Genomic DNA, 17820 nt, shown 5'->3' on the forward strand with positions numbered 1-17820 from the left:
GGACACCACACACAACACATGTACGGGTATAAAATATGTACGTTCTGCTGCAGAAAATCATGCAGCACCATGCAATCAGATTGCAGACTGCTTACGTAATGCATTTCAGCACCAATCAGATTGTATAGTTCTTACGTAATGCATTCCCTGGCTTCCCAGCTCCTCCCCTTCTCTGCAGCAAGCTGAGCTCTGTGGTTAGAGGCGCGGCTAGTATATTAGTATGGGATGCAGCAGAACGAATGCTAGATAGGGCTGAAACCTGTCCCCCCATTTTATGGCTGGGGACGGGCACGCCCATCTAACACATCACATGCTGAAGTACCTACCCACACAAATAATCAAAGTGTTATACAGTAGTGTACAATGTATAATCTGGTAACGGGAGCCATATAATTAAACTAGACTAGAGGCTGAAACTTTTGAGAAAGGAGTTGTAGTAGGATCATAGACACTATTATTGCACTACATAACTAGTGTTCAAGCTGGCGCTGTGCTAATGCCTCTCGCCATGTTTTTGCTTTCGCTCAAAAGTATTAGTGTTATCTATAATGAATTTTATATTAAAGTTAGCTTATCTATATAAAGTCACTGAGAAGAAAAGACTTATTTACATGCATCTATTGTAAGTTGTTATTTATTGTATTATGTGGCTTACCAGGACATCAAGAAAGAAGAAAATTGATTCTTCCAGGATCTATAGTTCAGTGTATATAATATCTAAGAAGAAAAGACCTGTGTACATGCATATTGTTATCTATATTGTTATATGGTAGTGTTTTGTGGCTTACCAGGCCCTCAAGACAAAGATGATTCTGCCAGGAGGATCTGGATCTGGATCTTGGATATTATTTTCTCACACACATGGGGAATGAGCGCGCATGCGCATTACATCCACAGGAATAATTAAAGGGTGTGTCCAAAGAGATCAATTTCACAAAATTAATGGCTACTAGCTAGCCTCGATTCCAGGCCGCTTGAACCGGCCTGGAATCGAGGCTAACTGCTAGCTAGCTGTTTTAACAGATATTTTCTGAGTATTGTAGCTAACAAAAAGCTAGCGCTTTAGTGCAAGGCTAACTCATATGTTGAATAGAAAGTTTATGCGGACAGATGATGCTATGAAAGATTCTGCAACAGCCTTCAATGTGAGTCAAACTAGCCATAACTCGAGAAAGAAGCTTTAGTTTGCTAATCCACAAATCAAAATCCAAGAGAACGTGGCTAGAAGCCTATAGAAGCTGTTAGTTTTCGTCGCATTGCAACCGTTGAGCAGTTATAGTAGTTGGGTGGAGCCCGACCGTCCCTAACAGGAGGTCGGGTTTCAAACCTATGTCTGGATCAGAGGAGGCTGGAACCACTTGACCTTAGCTAATTAAGGTCACTAATTGGATTTATTCAAACTTCTCTTGCAGACTACTTCAAGCCTAGTTTTTAGTGTCTATCAGTTTAAAACGTTATTTTTCAGGGGGGGTCAAATTTTATTTTCGCCAATTTTGCTCAAAAGCAGAGATACAATCAAAAGTATTGCTCTTGCACTAGCCTCGATAGCAGGAGCGGCTTGTTCTCGAGGTCACTGCATAGCTGGCTTTGAGACTTGTATCTCTGCTTCTGAGCAAAATTGGCGAAAATAAATTTGACCCCCCCTGAAAAATAACGTTTTAAACTGATAGACACTAAAAACTAGGCTTGAAGTAGTCTGCAAGTAGCCTCGATCCCAGCCCCTCTCACTAGAGGGCCTGGCCTGGTAACCACTCTTTGTAATTTATCAATTAACCTTTTGTACTATGGTCACCCACGTGGTTGATTAAACTATTTAGTGTCAAGAGAGAGAAATCAAACCCATCAAGGATACTAGCAGTCAAACCGCAATGGTTCCAGCGCATGCTCCTACGTGGAGTTTTATTTTCTCATGAATATATTAATGAGCTATTCGCAATTGCTTGCGCAAAAGTAGCATTTTTTTTATAACCCTCTTCCCTTTGCAGTTTGTTTCCTGCTTCCTGCACCAATCGATTACACATGGCAGGAACTAAATATAGCCACAAAGCAGCCACGTGGCTTTGCTTAGAAACTTCAACAAACAAATTTAGACAAATTTACATGCCACAGCAAACTGAACTGACAAATTGTTGCAAAAGTATATGAGATGAATTTGAACATGTTCAGTGCTATCTTATAGGATTGATGAACATTTATATGTAATTGTTTTTCGTGTCGATCCATTGAGAGTCGATGCATCGTTGAAAATGCTGTATAAAAAACCACAAAATAGTACTAGTTGGAGAGATGTGAGCACAAAATAAGCCACATTTTGTGTATTACATCCAACAGATGTCCTCCTCAATACATTCTAAGCATCGTCCAAATCAGTCGTACTTGTATTCTGTGGTACGAAAAATATGCTATTATTACAGGTCAAATATTTTTTTAATCAGGAATTGCCTGAACAGACCACTGTATATGCTTACCCCACTGTAGAGAAGCTCAGCTAACCTACCCAGCTTATTTAGTATACCTAGCAAGTGGAATAAACCTGTAATGTTACTCATAAATTATTCCTGAACATCCAACATTAACGAGCAACAGGTTAATTAATCTCACCGTTATTTGCCACGTAATAGCGAGTTTTTAAATGTTAGCAGCAGTGGGATGCAGCCATTATTACTGTGGCTGTGGACCAGGGTGTACTTCTGGTCCATTTGCAGAGAGATTGCTGAAACGAAAGAGCCGGAAATTGAATTGGACTCAGACAGCGAAGACCAGTGACAGTGACAAGGAGAATATAGAGACAAAAGTTATCAATGGCCTGGAGTAAAAGACGAATTGATAGATATGCAAACATGACTGAACATTTAACCATAGATCATGTTTTAACTATGCTCTTTGTATTGTTTACATACTATTTATGATATATTCACATGTAGTGCCATCTACAAAAGTCAACTGACAAATTGTTGCAAAGAGATACACTTACAAAACTCTGCATACACTTAGCTTAATAACATTGGAACAGACTTATATAGTTAGAAGTTGTGTCCCACCCGTAACAGACTAGCTACTCCATGTAAAAGCCCAAAATCATGTTTACAGGAATGGCAATTTTGGCTACATTACTCAACAAAACTTGCTTCAACTTGAAGTATACGCCTAATTTCAAACATATACTACAAAACCAACTTCTGTACTTACCTTCTGAGCTTTGAACAGCTTCTAACAGTGGTCTGGGTCTATGCTACACAGCTCTAACTACAGGCAGCTACTCACACAATGGCACCAGCTATTTGCTTCCGGACACTCCCACTTCCTGGAAAATAAACTTCTCGCATTTATTCCAGTTGCTGTTCGACTGCTAGTACCTAGCTAGCTATGAGATGTTCATCTAGCCTTGTTTTTGAAGCTTGATCTTGGCATCTTCAAACATACTATACTATCTACGAGGGGTCCGACACTCTGTGAAATCTTGTACACCTACTTTTGAAATCTTTTGAAATCTCATAAAATCTCATGAAATCCCGAAATCTTGAAATCTCTGAAATCCCACCTTTGACCTCATTTTCCGTAATCTTATTGTAATCTCAGTGTCATGCTTGACTAGATGGGCGTGGCCTGCCTACAAAAAGGGGACGGGCACGCCCATCTATGCCTTCATGACCGAGGTGCATGACTAACTATAGCCTCGATCCCAGGCTGATCCGTCTCTAATTGAACGCTAGGTCGCCTCCTCGTCCCAGGCCGATCCGTCTCTAATTGAACGCTAGGTCGCCTCGAGGAGGCGACCTAGCGTTCAATTAGAGACGGATCGGCCTGGGATGGAGCCTTGAGCTGAGAAGGAGGCTAGCCTTACAGTAGCCTCGACCCCAGGCCGATCTGTCTCCAATTGAACGCTAGGTCGCCTACTAGGCCTGGTATTGATTGTATTTGGGCGTGATCTGGGCGTGGTTTTTTAATACATTGACTTGTGGTACAACAAAAAATGAATCCTCCAACAGTGGTCTTCAACAACAGCCTCTGGGGCAGTATACAGCAGGAAATACTTCCCAGAAGACACTTCTTTGGCAGTGGCAACCAAATCTTTGTCAATTCCTTTATTGCTACTGAGGATGGCAGCAGAAACACCTCTATTGTTTAGACTCCTGATCTGGTCAATCGTGAGTCTCATGATGAGAGATACAAGGGAAGAGACAATTAACAAGAACAACACTTTTGTCAACAGGAGGAGCCTTGGTCCTACCTAGCTTGTAGTCCATTAAAAAGGGTAGCAACTGATATAGCAGAGAGACTTGCCATACCCCGTTGGGAACCAGATAAACACGTCCTTTCCCTCAAACAGGAGCTTGAGAGCCTGGGCCTGTTCTGCCATGAGAGTGAGGCCATCTTGCTTCAAACAAGACAACGCGTTGCATGCCATAGCTAGCTAGCTATAAATTGAGAACATGACACGGAGCTAAATTACTGTAACTTTTACGGGAGTAAAATGCCTCTACGTACACCTTTAGTATTACAGAAAAAAAGCAGGAAAAAAATGTAAAGAATAATCTCTGCTTTTGTTTCCTGTTCCTGCCACGCCCAGATACAATCAATACCAGGCCGTATTTTTCAACTTCGTTCTATTAAAAAAAAATCGGCCTGGGACCGAGGCTAGCCTTACAGTAGAACCTCGATTATCCGGACACCTTGGTTCCAGAAGCAGGCCGGATAAGTGAATACGCCGGATAATCGAATAGATAAACCACGCCTTGATCCACCCACTTTATTGATAAACAGCAGTGCCGCATGGTTGTATGCGCATGCGCAGAAGATAAGCAGGCATCATGTCTCACGCTTACAATGAGAACCGGCTGGTATTCGACGGTAAAGCCAAGACTGACTGACTGAACTGAGAGAGATTCTGAGAGGCGATTCTGAGAGGTACTGAACTGAGAGAGATTGGGTGTGCTGTGAGAGGCTGTGAGACTGTGAGAGACTACTTACTGAATAGACCCTGAATTTTTATTTTGACTTTTTTTTATTTTGACTTTTTTTATTTTGAGAGGTACTGTTATTATTGAACTGAGAGAGACTGGGTGTGCTGTGAGTGCTGAGAGAGCTGAGAGAGATTGTGATTGACTGTATACAGAGAGTGAGTTGAGTGGGTGAATCTAAAGAGGACGATTTTCCTTTCAAATTTTTATTTTATTTATTTTTATTTTATTTATTTTATTTATTATTTATTTTATTTTGGCCACTCAAAAGAGTGAACAGCACTTACTATAGCAAAAAATTGACTGACTAACTGAAGGAGCTCATACTAATTCTGAAGCAACGTACTAGATTCTAGTGAAGTGATATGGTGAACTGCTGTAGGTGAAACAGAACTGGGCGATGTGGAAATTGTGCCTGTGTAAAGGCAAAAAAAAGTTGCCTAAATTGCCTCCCGAGCCGCCTAGGCTCTTGCCAGAATGCTGCACACCCTACTGGTATCACCCCTACTACCACCACTACTGCTCATGATCAAACACCAAGTACTACTCCGACAGATGAGTCTACCACCACTACCGCTCATGATCAAACACCAAGTACTACTCCGACAGATGAGGATCTAACTGCTCCAGATACCTCCGATTCGGAGCCTGAGCAAGACCCGACCCAACCCACCTCAACAGCAACTGACTCCCAAAATGTCAGTCAACATGAAGTAGAGCCACTACCTTGCTATACACCCATCTCAGAACCAAATTTTGTGTGGGGATGTGAAGATAGCCAGAATTTCAAGGGTGATCTAAATAGAATTTATGATGAAGCTGTCCACTGGAGGAGAAACCTCTTCAAAGTACCATCAGGAAAACCAGGAAAATCCTTTGTCCGTGAGCTGACCCGCCTGTTTAGGGCTTATGCAGAGGGCTCAGCACTTGAAGGTGTTGCTTTGAAAGCTGCAATGACTATGCCAGCATTACTGCTCCAGAAACCCAGCTCAAAGTCTAAAGCGAAAGAACATGCCTCACACCTTGAACGTCGACTAAAACTCTGGTCTGAAGGACAGCTTGTCAACTTGCTATATGAGGGTAGATCTATTCAAAAACAGCTCCACAGAAACCAGCCCCCTCAGCAAAACCAAGACCAAGAAGATAGAATGGCAAAAAAGTTTGCCAAGCTAATGAGTGAGGGCAAAGTACGTGCAGCGATGAGGCTTATCACAAACACAGGCAGCACAGGCTTACTCAATCTGGAAAATCCAGCAAGCCCGAATGACCCTAACAGCACAAAGACAGTTCGAGATGTACTTGTGGAAAAACACCCACAAAAACAGCCCCCCAAGATCACCTCTATCACGGAACAAGACTACACTGTAGAAGACCCACACCCGATTGTTTTTGAGGAAATAAACGGCCCTTTGATTCGGGACACTGTTCTGAGAATGGACGGTGCAGCAGGACCCTCGGGCCTTGATGCTGCTTCGTGGAAACGGCTGTGTACCTCTTTTAAAGGTGCATCAAACGACCTATGTGAAGCACTGGCGGCCACAGCCAGAAGAATCTGTACTACTTTAGTAGACCCATCCGGTTTGACTGCTTTTGTTGCATGTCGCCTCATTGCTCTAGACAAATGCCCGGGTGTGAGGCCAATTGGCATTGGGGAAGTCTCTAAAAGAATCATCAACAGAGCCATAGCAAGAGTGCTAAATGAGGACATCCAGCAAGCTGCCGGACCCCTGCAGGTGTGTGCTGGCCATCGCTCGGGCTGTGAAGCAGCAGTCCATGCGATGAGGCAGGTCCTTGAAGACTCAGAAACTGAAGCCATCCTTATGGTGGATGCGACAAATGCTTTCAACTCCCTCAACAGACAAACTGCCCTCAGAAATATTCATAAACTCTGCCCGCCACTATCCAAAGTCCTTATCAATACCTACAGAGAAGATATTAATTTGTTTATTGGTGGAGAAACATTACTATCACAAGAGGGCACGACCCAAGGAGACCCACTGGCAATGGCAATGTACGCCATAGCCACCAACCCTATTATCAAGAAGCTAAGTAAGGAACACACCAAACAAGTATGGTTTGCAGATGATGCCTCAGCATCTGGTGACCTCCACAGCCTAAGAAAATGGTGGGATACTCTTAACAACATCGGCCCAGACTATGGATATTATCCAAATGCATCCAAAACGTGGCTTGTGGTGAAAAATGGATGCCAAATTAAAGCAAATGAAATGTTTGGAAACACGGAAGTCGGTATATCTGAGGGAGGCCAGAGATACCTAGGCTCAGCAATCGGAAAGCAGTCCTTCCTGGATACTTACGTCCAACAGAAGGTTGACACCTGGGTAGAAGAACTGAAAAGCCTCTCTTCAATAGCCACCACCCAACCTCACAGTGCTTTCGCTGCTTTCACACATGGTTTCGCTAGTAAATGGACATATTTGGCTCGAACCACCCCAGGCATTGCTAACCTCCTTAAGCCACTAGAAGAAACAATAAGGACAGTCTTTTTGCCAAAATTGACTGGACAGAATGCCTTTGGTGATCTGGAAAGACAGATAATGGCACTCCCAGCCCGCCATGGGGGACTTGGTATAGCAAACCCGTGTGAAACAAGCCCTGGTCAGTTCACGATGAGCATGTCAATCTCAGCACCACTAGTCAGCCTGATACTTGACCAATCCGATATATATGAACCTACAATGAAGCAAGAGCAAGCCAGACTGAGGAACAATGCCAAAAAATTCCGCCGACAGATGGAAGCCAGGACAGCAAGTGAGCTAAATGAAGAACTACCAAACAATTTGAAAAAAATGGTTGGAATATGGTCAGAGAAAGGTACCTCAAGCTGGATAACAGCGCTGCCTATTGCAGAGCATGGTTTCATGCTACACAAGGGAGCCTTCAGAGATGCTCTTTGCCTCAGGTACGGCTGGCGGCCTCAGAACCTACCCTCTCACTGTGTCTGTGGACTTCACTTCACAGTAGAGCATGCACTCAGCTGCTCTAGGGGAGGATTTCCAACAATAAGACATAATGAAATACGCAACATCACAGCAAATCTTATGAGCGAAGTATGTCCAGATGTGGGTATTGAACCAACCTTACAGCCTGTGACGGAAGAGCAGTTCCAACTTAGGACAACCAACCGGGAGGATGGGGCTCGCCTTGATGTTGTGGCCCAGAGCTTCTGGAGCAACGATAGACAGAGTGCATTTTTTGATGTCAGGGTCTTCAACCCGTACGCACCTACCTATCGCCGCTCCACCATGGCCCAGAGCTACAGAAGAAACGAGATGGAGAAGAAGAGAGCATATGAACAGCGTGTAAGAGAAGTCGAACATGGATCGTTTACGCCTTTGGTTTTCTCTGCTGCTGGAGGTATGGGTCCGGCTGCAGATATTGTCTACAAGAAACTAGCTTCAATGCTGGCAGAGAAACAGGACAAAACATACAGCACAACTCTGAATTGGATGAGATGTAGGCTAAATTTCTCCCTCATAAGATCAGAGATTATGTGCATCAGAGGCTCTAGGAAGTCATTCACCACCACCACACCATGGAAGGCCTTAGACACTGGCACTATTGACCTAGCAACTCAAGAAGGCCGGGTGCTATCGGTCTGAAACATGTGTTTTCACCCAGGAACTTTATAAAAATTAATTATGTCACATGTTTTTGTTGTTTTTTCTTGGTTTGTTTTTTTGTTTTGTCTTTTGTCTTTTATCTTCTCACTTGCAATAAGTATTATAATTAGAAAAAAAAAAAAAAAAAAAAAAAAGTCTCCATGGTAACAGCTGCAACGCGCATGCGCGTTTGAGAGACACGCCCATTTTCTGATCTGATAACAAGAAAACTGCCAAGCGGGATAATCGAGGTTCTACTGTACTTCAAAACGTGATTTGCTGATTCAAATATCCATACAGAAAAGGGGGCGTATATCTCGGTACATGTATTGTTTTTCTACTTGCTGTGATCTGAATAAAGTCTCTGGATTTAATCAGTGAGTAGTGCAGACAGCACTGATTTAGTGATTACAATGTACATGATTTAGATGCAGTTTTTGGCTCTATACATTCATACTTATCTTTTACAGAGAAGATGTCTGACTATCTCACAATAGCAGATCTAAAGAGATTGTACCTCGTCACGTTTGATGCTCGAATTAAGTGGCGAAACATCTTGCTTATTCTTGACATACCCTCTGATACCATCGACAGCATTGGGAGAGATTGGAGCAACAATCCCGATGACTGCTATCGTGAGGGTTTGAAAGAATGGCTGAAAGGTGGGGAGAGAAGCTGGGAAGATGTTGTCAAAGCTTTGTCAAGTCCTATCGTGGGTGAAGTTCACATAGCCAAGACCATCGAGAAAGATCATCCTAGTGCAAGCAATCCTAAATTACAGGGTAAGTACCAATGGCACATTATTACATGATTAGACATTTCAACCCTCATGCACACAATATTCTACAGTTGACCAAAACCGCCAGAAGATCAACGATGATTTGACTGTTTTCCTAGACGAACCTCTCGGTAAAGGTGCATTTGGAGCAGTCTTCAAAGGCAGTTACAGGGGCGAGATATGTGCAGTCAAAGTGCTGCTTCACGATGCTATGGAGATGCAGGCAAGTATTCCAGTCGGCAAAAACGAAGAAGCTAGCGATGCAATTGATCGTGAAAGTGATTTTCTCAAGTCATTCCAGCACCCAAACGTTGTTCAGTTTTTGTCGACTGCCAAGCACCCCAAATCAGGAAGTACAATCCTCGTTGTTGAGCTGATGGATTGCAATCTGAGATCCTATTTTTCTAGCCTTGATGAAGAGTCCCTCACTAGCGAATGTGAAATTAGCCTTTCCAAAGACATAGCTTGTGGTATGGCCTACATTCACAGCAAGCAGATTATCCATCGTGACCTCTGTGGTGATAACGTCTTACTGAAGCTTGCACGACCAGTGCCTGTCGCAAAGATATCCGACTTTGGCATGTCACGGCTATACGATCCCTCAGAGCTTAGCCACACCCTCACAGCCATTGGTCACCGTATGGGGTATCTACCTCCTGAGGCTATTCGATTGGACAAGGATAATTACGATAATAGCTTGGATGTGTTCTCTCTTGGGGCGATTATGATGCAGATTGTTTGCAAGCTGAAGACGATCAAATCTGTGGAAGATCGATCATTCCATGTTGCCCAGATCCCTCACACACACAGGTTGAGGAAGCTTATCGACAGTTGTTTGCAAGAAAACATGAGGAGGAGACCATCTGCCAGGGACATCTGTGAGTCAGTGTGTTTTACGTTTTCCTAACCCTAACGAAAAAATCATAATGTTGGTATCGATTTTCTTTTACTTTAGATGCTGACCTGACAAGAGGCTCAGACCCAGTGGAGGCAACAAAGAGGGAGGCAAAGGACCCTCAACTAGTCAAGAAGGTGCGTACATGTAGTGTGATAATGAGATTCCCACAGCAACAATAGTATTGTACCTTAACATGCATGGATGCTGTCTCATGTGTTAAGCCGTAACTACACATCCGTTTGAGTGTGCCTATAATTATGTACTTCCTTTAGCAGAAATTGTTGCTTGTTTTCGTTCTGTTGTAGAATTTCCACTAATGATATTCACGTCTGTGTTTTAATTCAAAGATTTCCACCAACGTTCCTCTGTACAGGCACACAGTGAACAGATTAGGCACAAAGATCCTGAGCTGGTCAGGAGAGGCGTCATCATTCAACAGCAGAGACAGGTGAGACAAAATGCACCATTATATTATTGCAGAGCTTAAGTAGAAGCTTTGATCTCTTATAATCGTACTGTACATTCTATTAGACTGGTGGGCTTGGCCTCTTAAGCTAATGAGAGAAAGTGATTTAGTGTGCATGCAATTAATGCTACAAGTAACACTTGCTTGTTAGTAGACACTATCCTAATTACACTCATTCATTATTCAGGGTCCCCCTCCCAGAGAGTTGAGACCTCCACTCACTCTGGAATGGAGAAAAGGAAAAGACATGCCAATCAAGATGGGCTACTCGGTACAGAGTGTTGTTATCGGTGACACGGTGTATGTTGGTGGAGGTGATGCAGGCGATGATCGTAATAGCTGTACAGTGATGAAGCTCGAGCAAGATCAATGGACCGAACTACCAGAGTACATTGCCTACTGGTTCGCTATGACATCACTCGCTAATCGACTAGTGCTGGTGGGAGGAGGAATTGATCCAAAAAACAAGAAACGCACCGATGAGCTTGCAGTGTTTGAGTCAGGGGAATGGATTCACCCGTACCCACTTATGAACATTGCTCGTTCTTCCTCAACAGCTGTCTCCTTCAACAACCACATCATTGTAGCTGGTGGGCGTGATGATGAAGGACATGCCCTCTCCTCTGTGGAGGTGTTGGATGTGGCATCAAGAAGATGGTGCATTGCTCAGTCACTACCTAACCCACGATCAGAACTGAAATCAACTCTCATAGGAAACACCCTCTACCTAATGGGAGGGTACGATCACAATGGGAGTGCAACCACAACAGTGCATCACGTCGACCTCGATGAACTAATTGCAAAAGCCCCTTCCCACCAGGACACATCCACTCTCTGGCAGACCTTACAGGAAGTACCACTCGTGTGGTCAGCTCCTCTCAGTATTGGGAAGTCACTATTAGCCGTTGGTGGAGCGGACGACAGAGCCAACCTAAGTTCATTGATCCACCTCTACCAGCCTGACACCAGGAGGTGGGTGAAAGTGGGAGACCTGCCTACTGCACGATATTGCTGCACATGCTCAGTACTTCCTAGTGGAGAGGTCATTGTAGCCGGAGGACAGACAAATTCACATACTAATGTTATTACTCAAACCGTGGATTTCTTCTCTATAAAATAATGATTAGTTAGTGTTTCTCTTTGTAGTGTTAATGATCTTGATATTTTTTATCTGTGAGAAAGCTTTTCTATTTGTTAAGTTGCAACAGAATTTCATCGTAGTTAATATGAAGTGGCATGTAGACATGCAGACAAAACGGTTTACAAACTGTTGATTTCTTCTCTATAAGTGCTAATTAGTTAATTATTTTGTTAATTGCTTCTCTTTATAATTGTGCGATGAGTTTATAACGATATTGATATTCTTTTATCATGTTGAGAAATTAAGTTGCAACAGAATTTTATCGCATATATTATTATGATGACATGAAGTGGTACATACATAATTACATTGGCAGAAAATAGTACAAAAACAGACAAAATAATATTTAACAGTCTTATAACAAGTTCAGGTTCATAACAAGTTCAGGTCCTTAGTTGAGGTCTTGTAAGAAGTGTACAATAGTATGTATGATCTGGCTAAGCAAGTAACGTGAGTAATAAAATAAAACTAGACTATAGGCTGAAACTTTTGAGAAAAGAGTTTTAGTAGAATCATAGACACGTACTTTATTGCACTATATAAGGCCACTCCAAGTGACACTCTGGTTTCTGGTCCTGAAGTTTTTCTAATTGCATGCGGGCGGGCGGCTTTTCTCATTATGTCATTATCAATTTCACCTTATGAATTCATTATTTTTGCAAATGAATATCATTATCACACTATTTTGTACCACATGGACCATTATGCGCATGCGTAGTAGAAATAATGGGATAGAAATCCAATAATGAGATAGAAATCCAAGAATAAAATCTTATGCGGGCGGTGGACCAGAAACCAGAGTATCACTTGGAGTGGCCTAATTATACTTCCAGTGAAACAGTAAAACAGTAGCTGTACTCTATAATTTTTAGATCCCACTTGAGTGTATTTAGCAGGGAACTATGAGCTATAGTACCGGTACTACAGATTGCTCTGGGCTACAAACTACAATATTGTACATTGTATTGTGATTTACAAGAAGATACACATGTAATAACATAAAAATTATTGTAGCTAGCTAGATGCTTTGTCTAGTAATATAATAACAGAACTAGAATGAAAGAGAGAAGCTCTAGTTTCTTTTTTTGGCTTTGTTCGAAAGCAGTAGGAGACGCTCGTTTTTTGGGCATTGTGCTGTGCTTTTTTGCTGCAAGGCTGCATGGGGGAGGAGCTGGATGTATGGAAGTGCTGGGATTCCAGCTTTGGCTTCTTCCTAAAGTTCCTTTCGCTTTGTTTAAGAGTAGTATAGGAGCCGCTTGTTTGCTGCAAATTATAGCTTATAGGTGTCTTCCTTTCGCTTTGTGAGAGCCGCTCGTTTCTTGGGAAGTGTGCTGGGCTTGTTTGCAGCTGGATGTTTCCTTTTTGTGGGTGGAGCTATATATAGGACTATAATTTTGTCCATCAAACTGAGATGGAGGAACAGGGTTGACTTGAATAGAGACCACAGATTTAGTAGAGACACAGAGATGCCAACTCTTCAGATATTAGTTTTCAAAAAAATAATGATGCAGTTGCTAGGAAGGCTGTTTATATAGGTTGACTGTTGCTAAGCTAGTGCATTTCTAGTAGCCAATAGGTTTTGGGATCTAAATCAGTTAGAACATGTGCATTCGGTATCTATGGTTATAGTGTCCCTCACCCTCGGGCTAAAGTTTTGGGACACTATAACACATAGATACCTCATGCCCATGTTCTAACTATAACATAAAACCCCTATAGAGTGACAAGATTAAGTAGGCAAAAGGGACACCACACACAACACATGTACTGGTACGGAATATGTAGTCTCGCGAGCAGACGTGGGAGGGAGGGAACGTCTGGTAACTATTGCAGCAATTCCGTGGACCACTGCCAGAATGTTGGCAGTGCCAATCAGATTTGTACACGTCATAGTGGGCGGGTAACACCCCGTATATTTTCCTATTATAGCATAAAATGAACGTGAAAAGAAGGATTATTACTCTAGCAAAGGCTAATTTTAGTGTTGAACTATACCTGGTTGCGAGGGAACTTGGTTACAAGGAGCTCAGACCAAGCAAGAGCTAGCTAGCTGCATATGAAAATATTTGTCTACATGTGAATTTGTTAACAACTTGTGTCGCAGTATCGGGTATAATTCTACGAGTATATCGTTATGCAGAATTACTTGCTAATAATATTATATGCAAACCAATAGCATAATGATATTGGTTGGGGTTCAAGAGCATTGTTCATCTGAATGGGCATCCCCGCCTAGGGGATTAACCCCTCAGCCTTTCGGGGGTTATATTTTAGCCAGATCTTATTTTCTTTAAAATGGTATTTTACCACAGTAACCTATTACTCAATCTGGTGCCCATGCACATGATATGCTCTTGTCACAGTGCCGGACAGGGTGCAAACTGACCGACACTGGAGATACAAAAAGAACTAAAAGAACTAAGCATAATTATAAGTACAAGGGGTGGGAATGAGGAGGGGAATGAACTAAAAGAACTAAGCATAATTATAAGTACAAGGGGTGGGAATGAGGAGGGGAATGAATGATGGACGTCTGATATGCTCACAAAGTGACTGCTAATAGTTCTGAGACTGCCACGAGGCTTCAACTTTAGTGCACATGCGTTGAGATGAGTGACGTCATTGCGGCCTCCATTTAATATGCTATTAAATTCCACGTTACCGTATATGCTCGATCAGAGGCCGCTCTTGTATAAAGGCCGCACTCAAATAGTAGCCTCCCTTGCTAGCAAAATGAAACATTTAGTAGCCGCTCTCAAATAGTAGCCTCAGTGAACTAGCATTTCTGCACGTGGGCCAAAAAATTATTACTAGCTAGCTACATGTACGTAGCTACAAGTAGCAGCTTGTTAGTGCTTCACAAAGACTTTCTCATGGCAGAGTTCAAGTTTATGCAGGTGAAAACAACTTTAGATGACAAACTAAATTATCTGGAGCTAATAAACGCCGCTCTTGAACAGTGGCCTCTCTTGAATTGTAGCCTCCTCTTCCAGCAAAATGAAACATTTAGTAGCCGCGGCTCCTGATCAAGCATATACGGTAATTAACAAATATCTTGCACGTGACTACATTCCTCAGTGCTATGGAATTGCTGCAATAGTTACCAGACGTTCCCTCTAGGAGTCTGCTCGCAAGACTACGGAATATGTACGTACTTACATTATGAATACTAGAATGATCGTAAGAGTCAGTTAAAAGTGATACCTTTTGTGGAGAGTGAGAGCTGCTGAGCTTTGGCACTCTCCAGGAACTTATTAAAGTCCTCCTCGTCCTGAGTCAGTGTTCTGTAGCCAGGATAAACAACACATGGACACATTCAAACTGGTAGTGTGATGAAGGGTCTGGTACACGTACTGTACAATGTCATGTACAAATATTGTGAGCTAGTGTTCTCAATTGACACACGTTTCCCTGTACACACCTAAACTGCATACATTGAAGCATACCTTGTATACAAGTGCATGTACATACAGACTAGTGAGCATACTAGGTTCCCATTCTTTGTACTGTACATTCAATAGTACACAGTGGACTCATTGCACTGCATAACTACACATTATACACACGTACCTTGTTCTTGATGAAGGTTCTTCTCAATGCCAGCTATAATGGTTAGCGCATGCGCAAGCAGTCGATTACCATAGATATGGCACGATTGTTAAATTACAAGCTTTTGACTACCATTGGTAGCCAGTAATGTTGTAGTCAACAAAGACAGCCGATTTTCAGTGAATGAGGAAAGAACTGAGTAGACTCTAGTTGTGGTCACATGTAAAAAAAAGTATATATCTAGGATGGGCAGTCACGTATATATCTATATGCTGAGTGTCTATGTATTGTATATAGCCAACTGAGTAGTTTGAGCATTTAAGACTTAGTTGGGTAGTAGCCAGGTAGTTCAGTTGGTATAGTCGAGTAGCTATATAGTTGGGTAGTGGAGTAGCTATAGGTAGTTGGGTAGTCAAGTAGTCGAGTAGTTAGGTATAGTGAAGTAGTGCAGTAGCTAGGTAGTTGCATGGGTAGTAAAGTAGTTGGGTAGTCAAGTAGTTGGGTAGTCAAGTAGTCGGGTTAGTCAAGTAGTTGGGTAGTTGGGTAGTCAAGTAGTTGGGTAGTGAAGTAGTCAAGTAGTTGGGTAGTGAAGTAGTCGGATAGTTGGGTAGTGAAGTAGTTGGGTATATATAGTGAAGTAGTGAAGTAGTTGGGTAGTGCAGTAGCTAGGTAGTTGGGTAGTGAAGTAGTTGGATAGTGCAGTAGCTAGGTAGTTGGGTAGTGAAGTAGTTGGGTAGTGAAGTAGTGAAGTAGTGAGTGAGGTAGTGAAGTAGTCGAGTAGTGAAGTAATTGTACGGGAGCTCTGTGCTGCATTTAGTGACAAACAGATCTCAATCACTGTGCAAGACTTTCAGAAGAGAATTGCCAACTTCCCTTTGAACACTGTCAATCCCCAATGGTTCCTAAACAAAACAACTGACAGGACCACGATGCCATCTAGCTAGCATCCATGCATGCTAAGCAAAAGAAGTGCTCGCAGATCTACCAGTCCACCTTTGACGAGTCTTTTCTCGAAAAGTTGGAAGCAGGTATATGTAATTATAATAATTATAACATTCATCAATATTCATGCTAAAATTATAATTTATCAGGGCATACCTTTAATAGATAGTATATGCAGCATGCACATAATTATAATCATACAATTTTGTGTCCTTTTTATAGCTATACATGGAGAAGAGGTGTGTTCAGCTATAGAGGAAGTTGACAAGGACTCCAGTGGCCTTTGGGGCGGGGAGAGTCAGACTCCTCCAAAGGAAACCAGTGTGGAAAGAGAGACCCCTCCATCATCAGACACTCCTCATGTTGTAGAGACCCCTCCATCAAACAGCAGTACAACTCCTCCTTTGGTAGAGACCCCTCCATCATCAGACACTCCTCACGTGGTAGAGATCCCTCCATCAAACAGCAGTACAACTCCTCCTGTGGTAGCTGTAGAGACCCCTCCATCAGACAGTGGTACGAACAGAGATCCAGCGAGCAGTGGTGAAGCCGTGACAAAACAACTAAAGCGTGCTCTTACACTTTGCACTGAAGACAATACTCCTGTGTTGAAGCGCAGCAAACGGATGAAGGGGAGACACAGTACCACCCCTGTGGTGAAACGCAGACGCATGAACAAAAAGATCAACAAAAAGATCGACACAAACATTTGTCAGCAGTGCCAGCAGGCAGGAGACGAGGAGAATTGGGTGGGATGTGATTACTGTCCACGTTGGTTCCACATTAATTGCGTGAGGATTGACCAACATGCATGACATCCGTGAACAGTGGAAATGCTCAATATGTTAAACAGATTGTTCTAAGTTTCTGAGCTATCACTTACGTTTTGTGTTCACCTAGTAGATATATATCTAGATCTATACTCATTTATTTACTCATTTATTTACTCAATAACAGCTCAATGTTCACTTTGTAGTAAATGTCATGGTGTTTAGTTATTATGCTTCGGTGCGCATGCGCAAGTGAGGTATACGGTAGTGTGTCTGTGTGTCTGTGTGTGTGTAGACTGTTTCAGCTACTCAAGGATCAATGAAGTGCAAGTAAGAGTTTCTATAGGCTGCTAGTCATGTTTTCTTGGCTTGGTATTTGTGGATTTGCAAAATAAAGCTTCGTTCTCGAGTTATGCCTAGTTTTGCTTACCATTGCTGCCTTTTCAGAAGAGTCCGTAGCAAAACTTGTTCACCGAGTGTTGCTACTCTACTTAGTGATATAATGCATGATTTGAGAGCACATGAATTGTGTGTGTTCTGTGGTAAGGGATGACGTAAGTAAAATAACTTATACCCTGAGCTGAGCTGTGGCCGGGCCATGCCTTGCCTCGAGACCAGGCCTGTTGATCTTTACGTATATACCTCCATAGATAGTATCTATGATACCTCTCAGCTTTTGGAGTGATAGTTAT

The 17820-nt window shown here is 42.5% G+C and overlaps 4 protein-coding genes and 2 long non-coding RNA genes across 6 annotated transcripts in view; 3 read left to right on the plus strand and 3 right to left on the minus strand.

The window, feature by feature from the left end:
• The window catches only part of LOC135352234 (uncharacterized), a 61240-nt gene that overhangs the window by 17315 nt on the left and 26105 nt on the right, over window positions 1–17820 (plus strand). The window lies entirely within an intron of this gene.
• The window catches only part of LOC135352268 (upstream stimulatory factor 1-like), a 61606-nt gene that overhangs the window by 12985 nt on the left and 30801 nt on the right, over window positions 1–17820 (minus strand). The gene's annotated exons all lie outside the window — the stretch shown is intronic.
• LOC135352294 (uncharacterized) lies at window positions 327–1117 on the minus strand. Its single transcript, XR_010399729.1, has 3 exons — window positions 1002–1117; window positions 789–946; window positions 327–732 (listed from the first exon to the last, which is right to left on the minus strand). It is a non-coding gene; the product is annotated as an uncharacterized LOC135352294 (long non-coding RNA).
• On the minus strand, window positions 2105–3542 carry LOC135352277 (uncharacterized). The gene is made up of 3 exons (XR_010399709.1): window positions 3190–3542; window positions 2602–2806; window positions 2105–2383 (listed from the first exon to the last, which is right to left on the minus strand). It is a non-coding gene; the product is annotated as an uncharacterized LOC135352277 (long non-coding RNA).
• LOC135343008 (uncharacterized) lies at window positions 4812–8610 on the plus strand. The gene is made up of 3 exons (XM_064539918.1): window positions 4812–4851; window positions 5033–5063; window positions 5353–8610. Exons 1-3 carry the CDS (start codon window positions 4812–4814, stop codon window positions 8582–8584), a joined length of 3303 nt encoding a protein of 1100 aa, XP_064395988.1. The 3' UTR covers window positions 8585–8610.
• On the plus strand, window positions 8832–12013 carry LOC135352246 (uncharacterized). Its single transcript, XM_064551428.1, has 6 exons — window positions 8832–8961; window positions 9055–9366; window positions 9434–10240; window positions 10318–10394; window positions 10634–10708; window positions 10914–12013. The coding sequence occupies exons 2-6, from the start codon at window positions 9060–9062 to the stop codon at window positions 11844–11846; spliced, it is 2199 nt and encodes a 732-aa protein (XP_064407498.1). The 5' UTR covers window positions 8832–8961; window positions 9055–9059; the 3' UTR covers window positions 11847–12013.

Source organism: Halichondria panicea, chromosome 1 (assembly GCF_963675165.1).
Source record: "Halichondria panicea chromosome 1, odHalPani1.1, whole genome shotgun sequence".
Lineage (NCBI taxonomy): Eukaryota > Metazoa > Porifera > Demospongiae > Suberitida > Halichondriidae > Halichondria > Halichondria panicea.

Bases quoted from the DNA above. Each gene is read 5' to 3' on its own strand.
- LOC135343008 (XM_064539918.1), top strand. From the start codon at position 4,812: ATGTCTCACGCTTACAATGAGAACCGGCTGGTATTCGACG. The intron at 4,852-5,032 runs GTAAAGCCAAGA...TTATTTTGAGAG, and splicing joins GAACCGGCTGGTATTCGACG to GTACTGTTATTATTGAACTG. The intron at 5,064-5,352 runs GTGTGCTGTGAG...TAGGTGAAACAG, and splicing joins ATTGAACTGAGAGAGACTGG to AACTGGGCGATGTGGAAATT.
- LOC135352246 (XM_064551428.1), top strand. From the start codon at position 9,060: ATGTCTGACTATCTCACAATAGCAGATCTAAAGAGATTGTACCTCGTC. The intron at 9,367-9,433 runs GTAAGTACCAAT...AATATTCTACAG, and splicing joins AAGCAATCCTAAATTACAGG to TTGACCAAAACCGCCAGAAG. The intron at 10,709-10,913 runs GTGAGACAAAAT...TTCATTATTCAG, and splicing joins TCATTCAACAGCAGAGACAG to GGTCCCCCTCCCAGAGAGTT.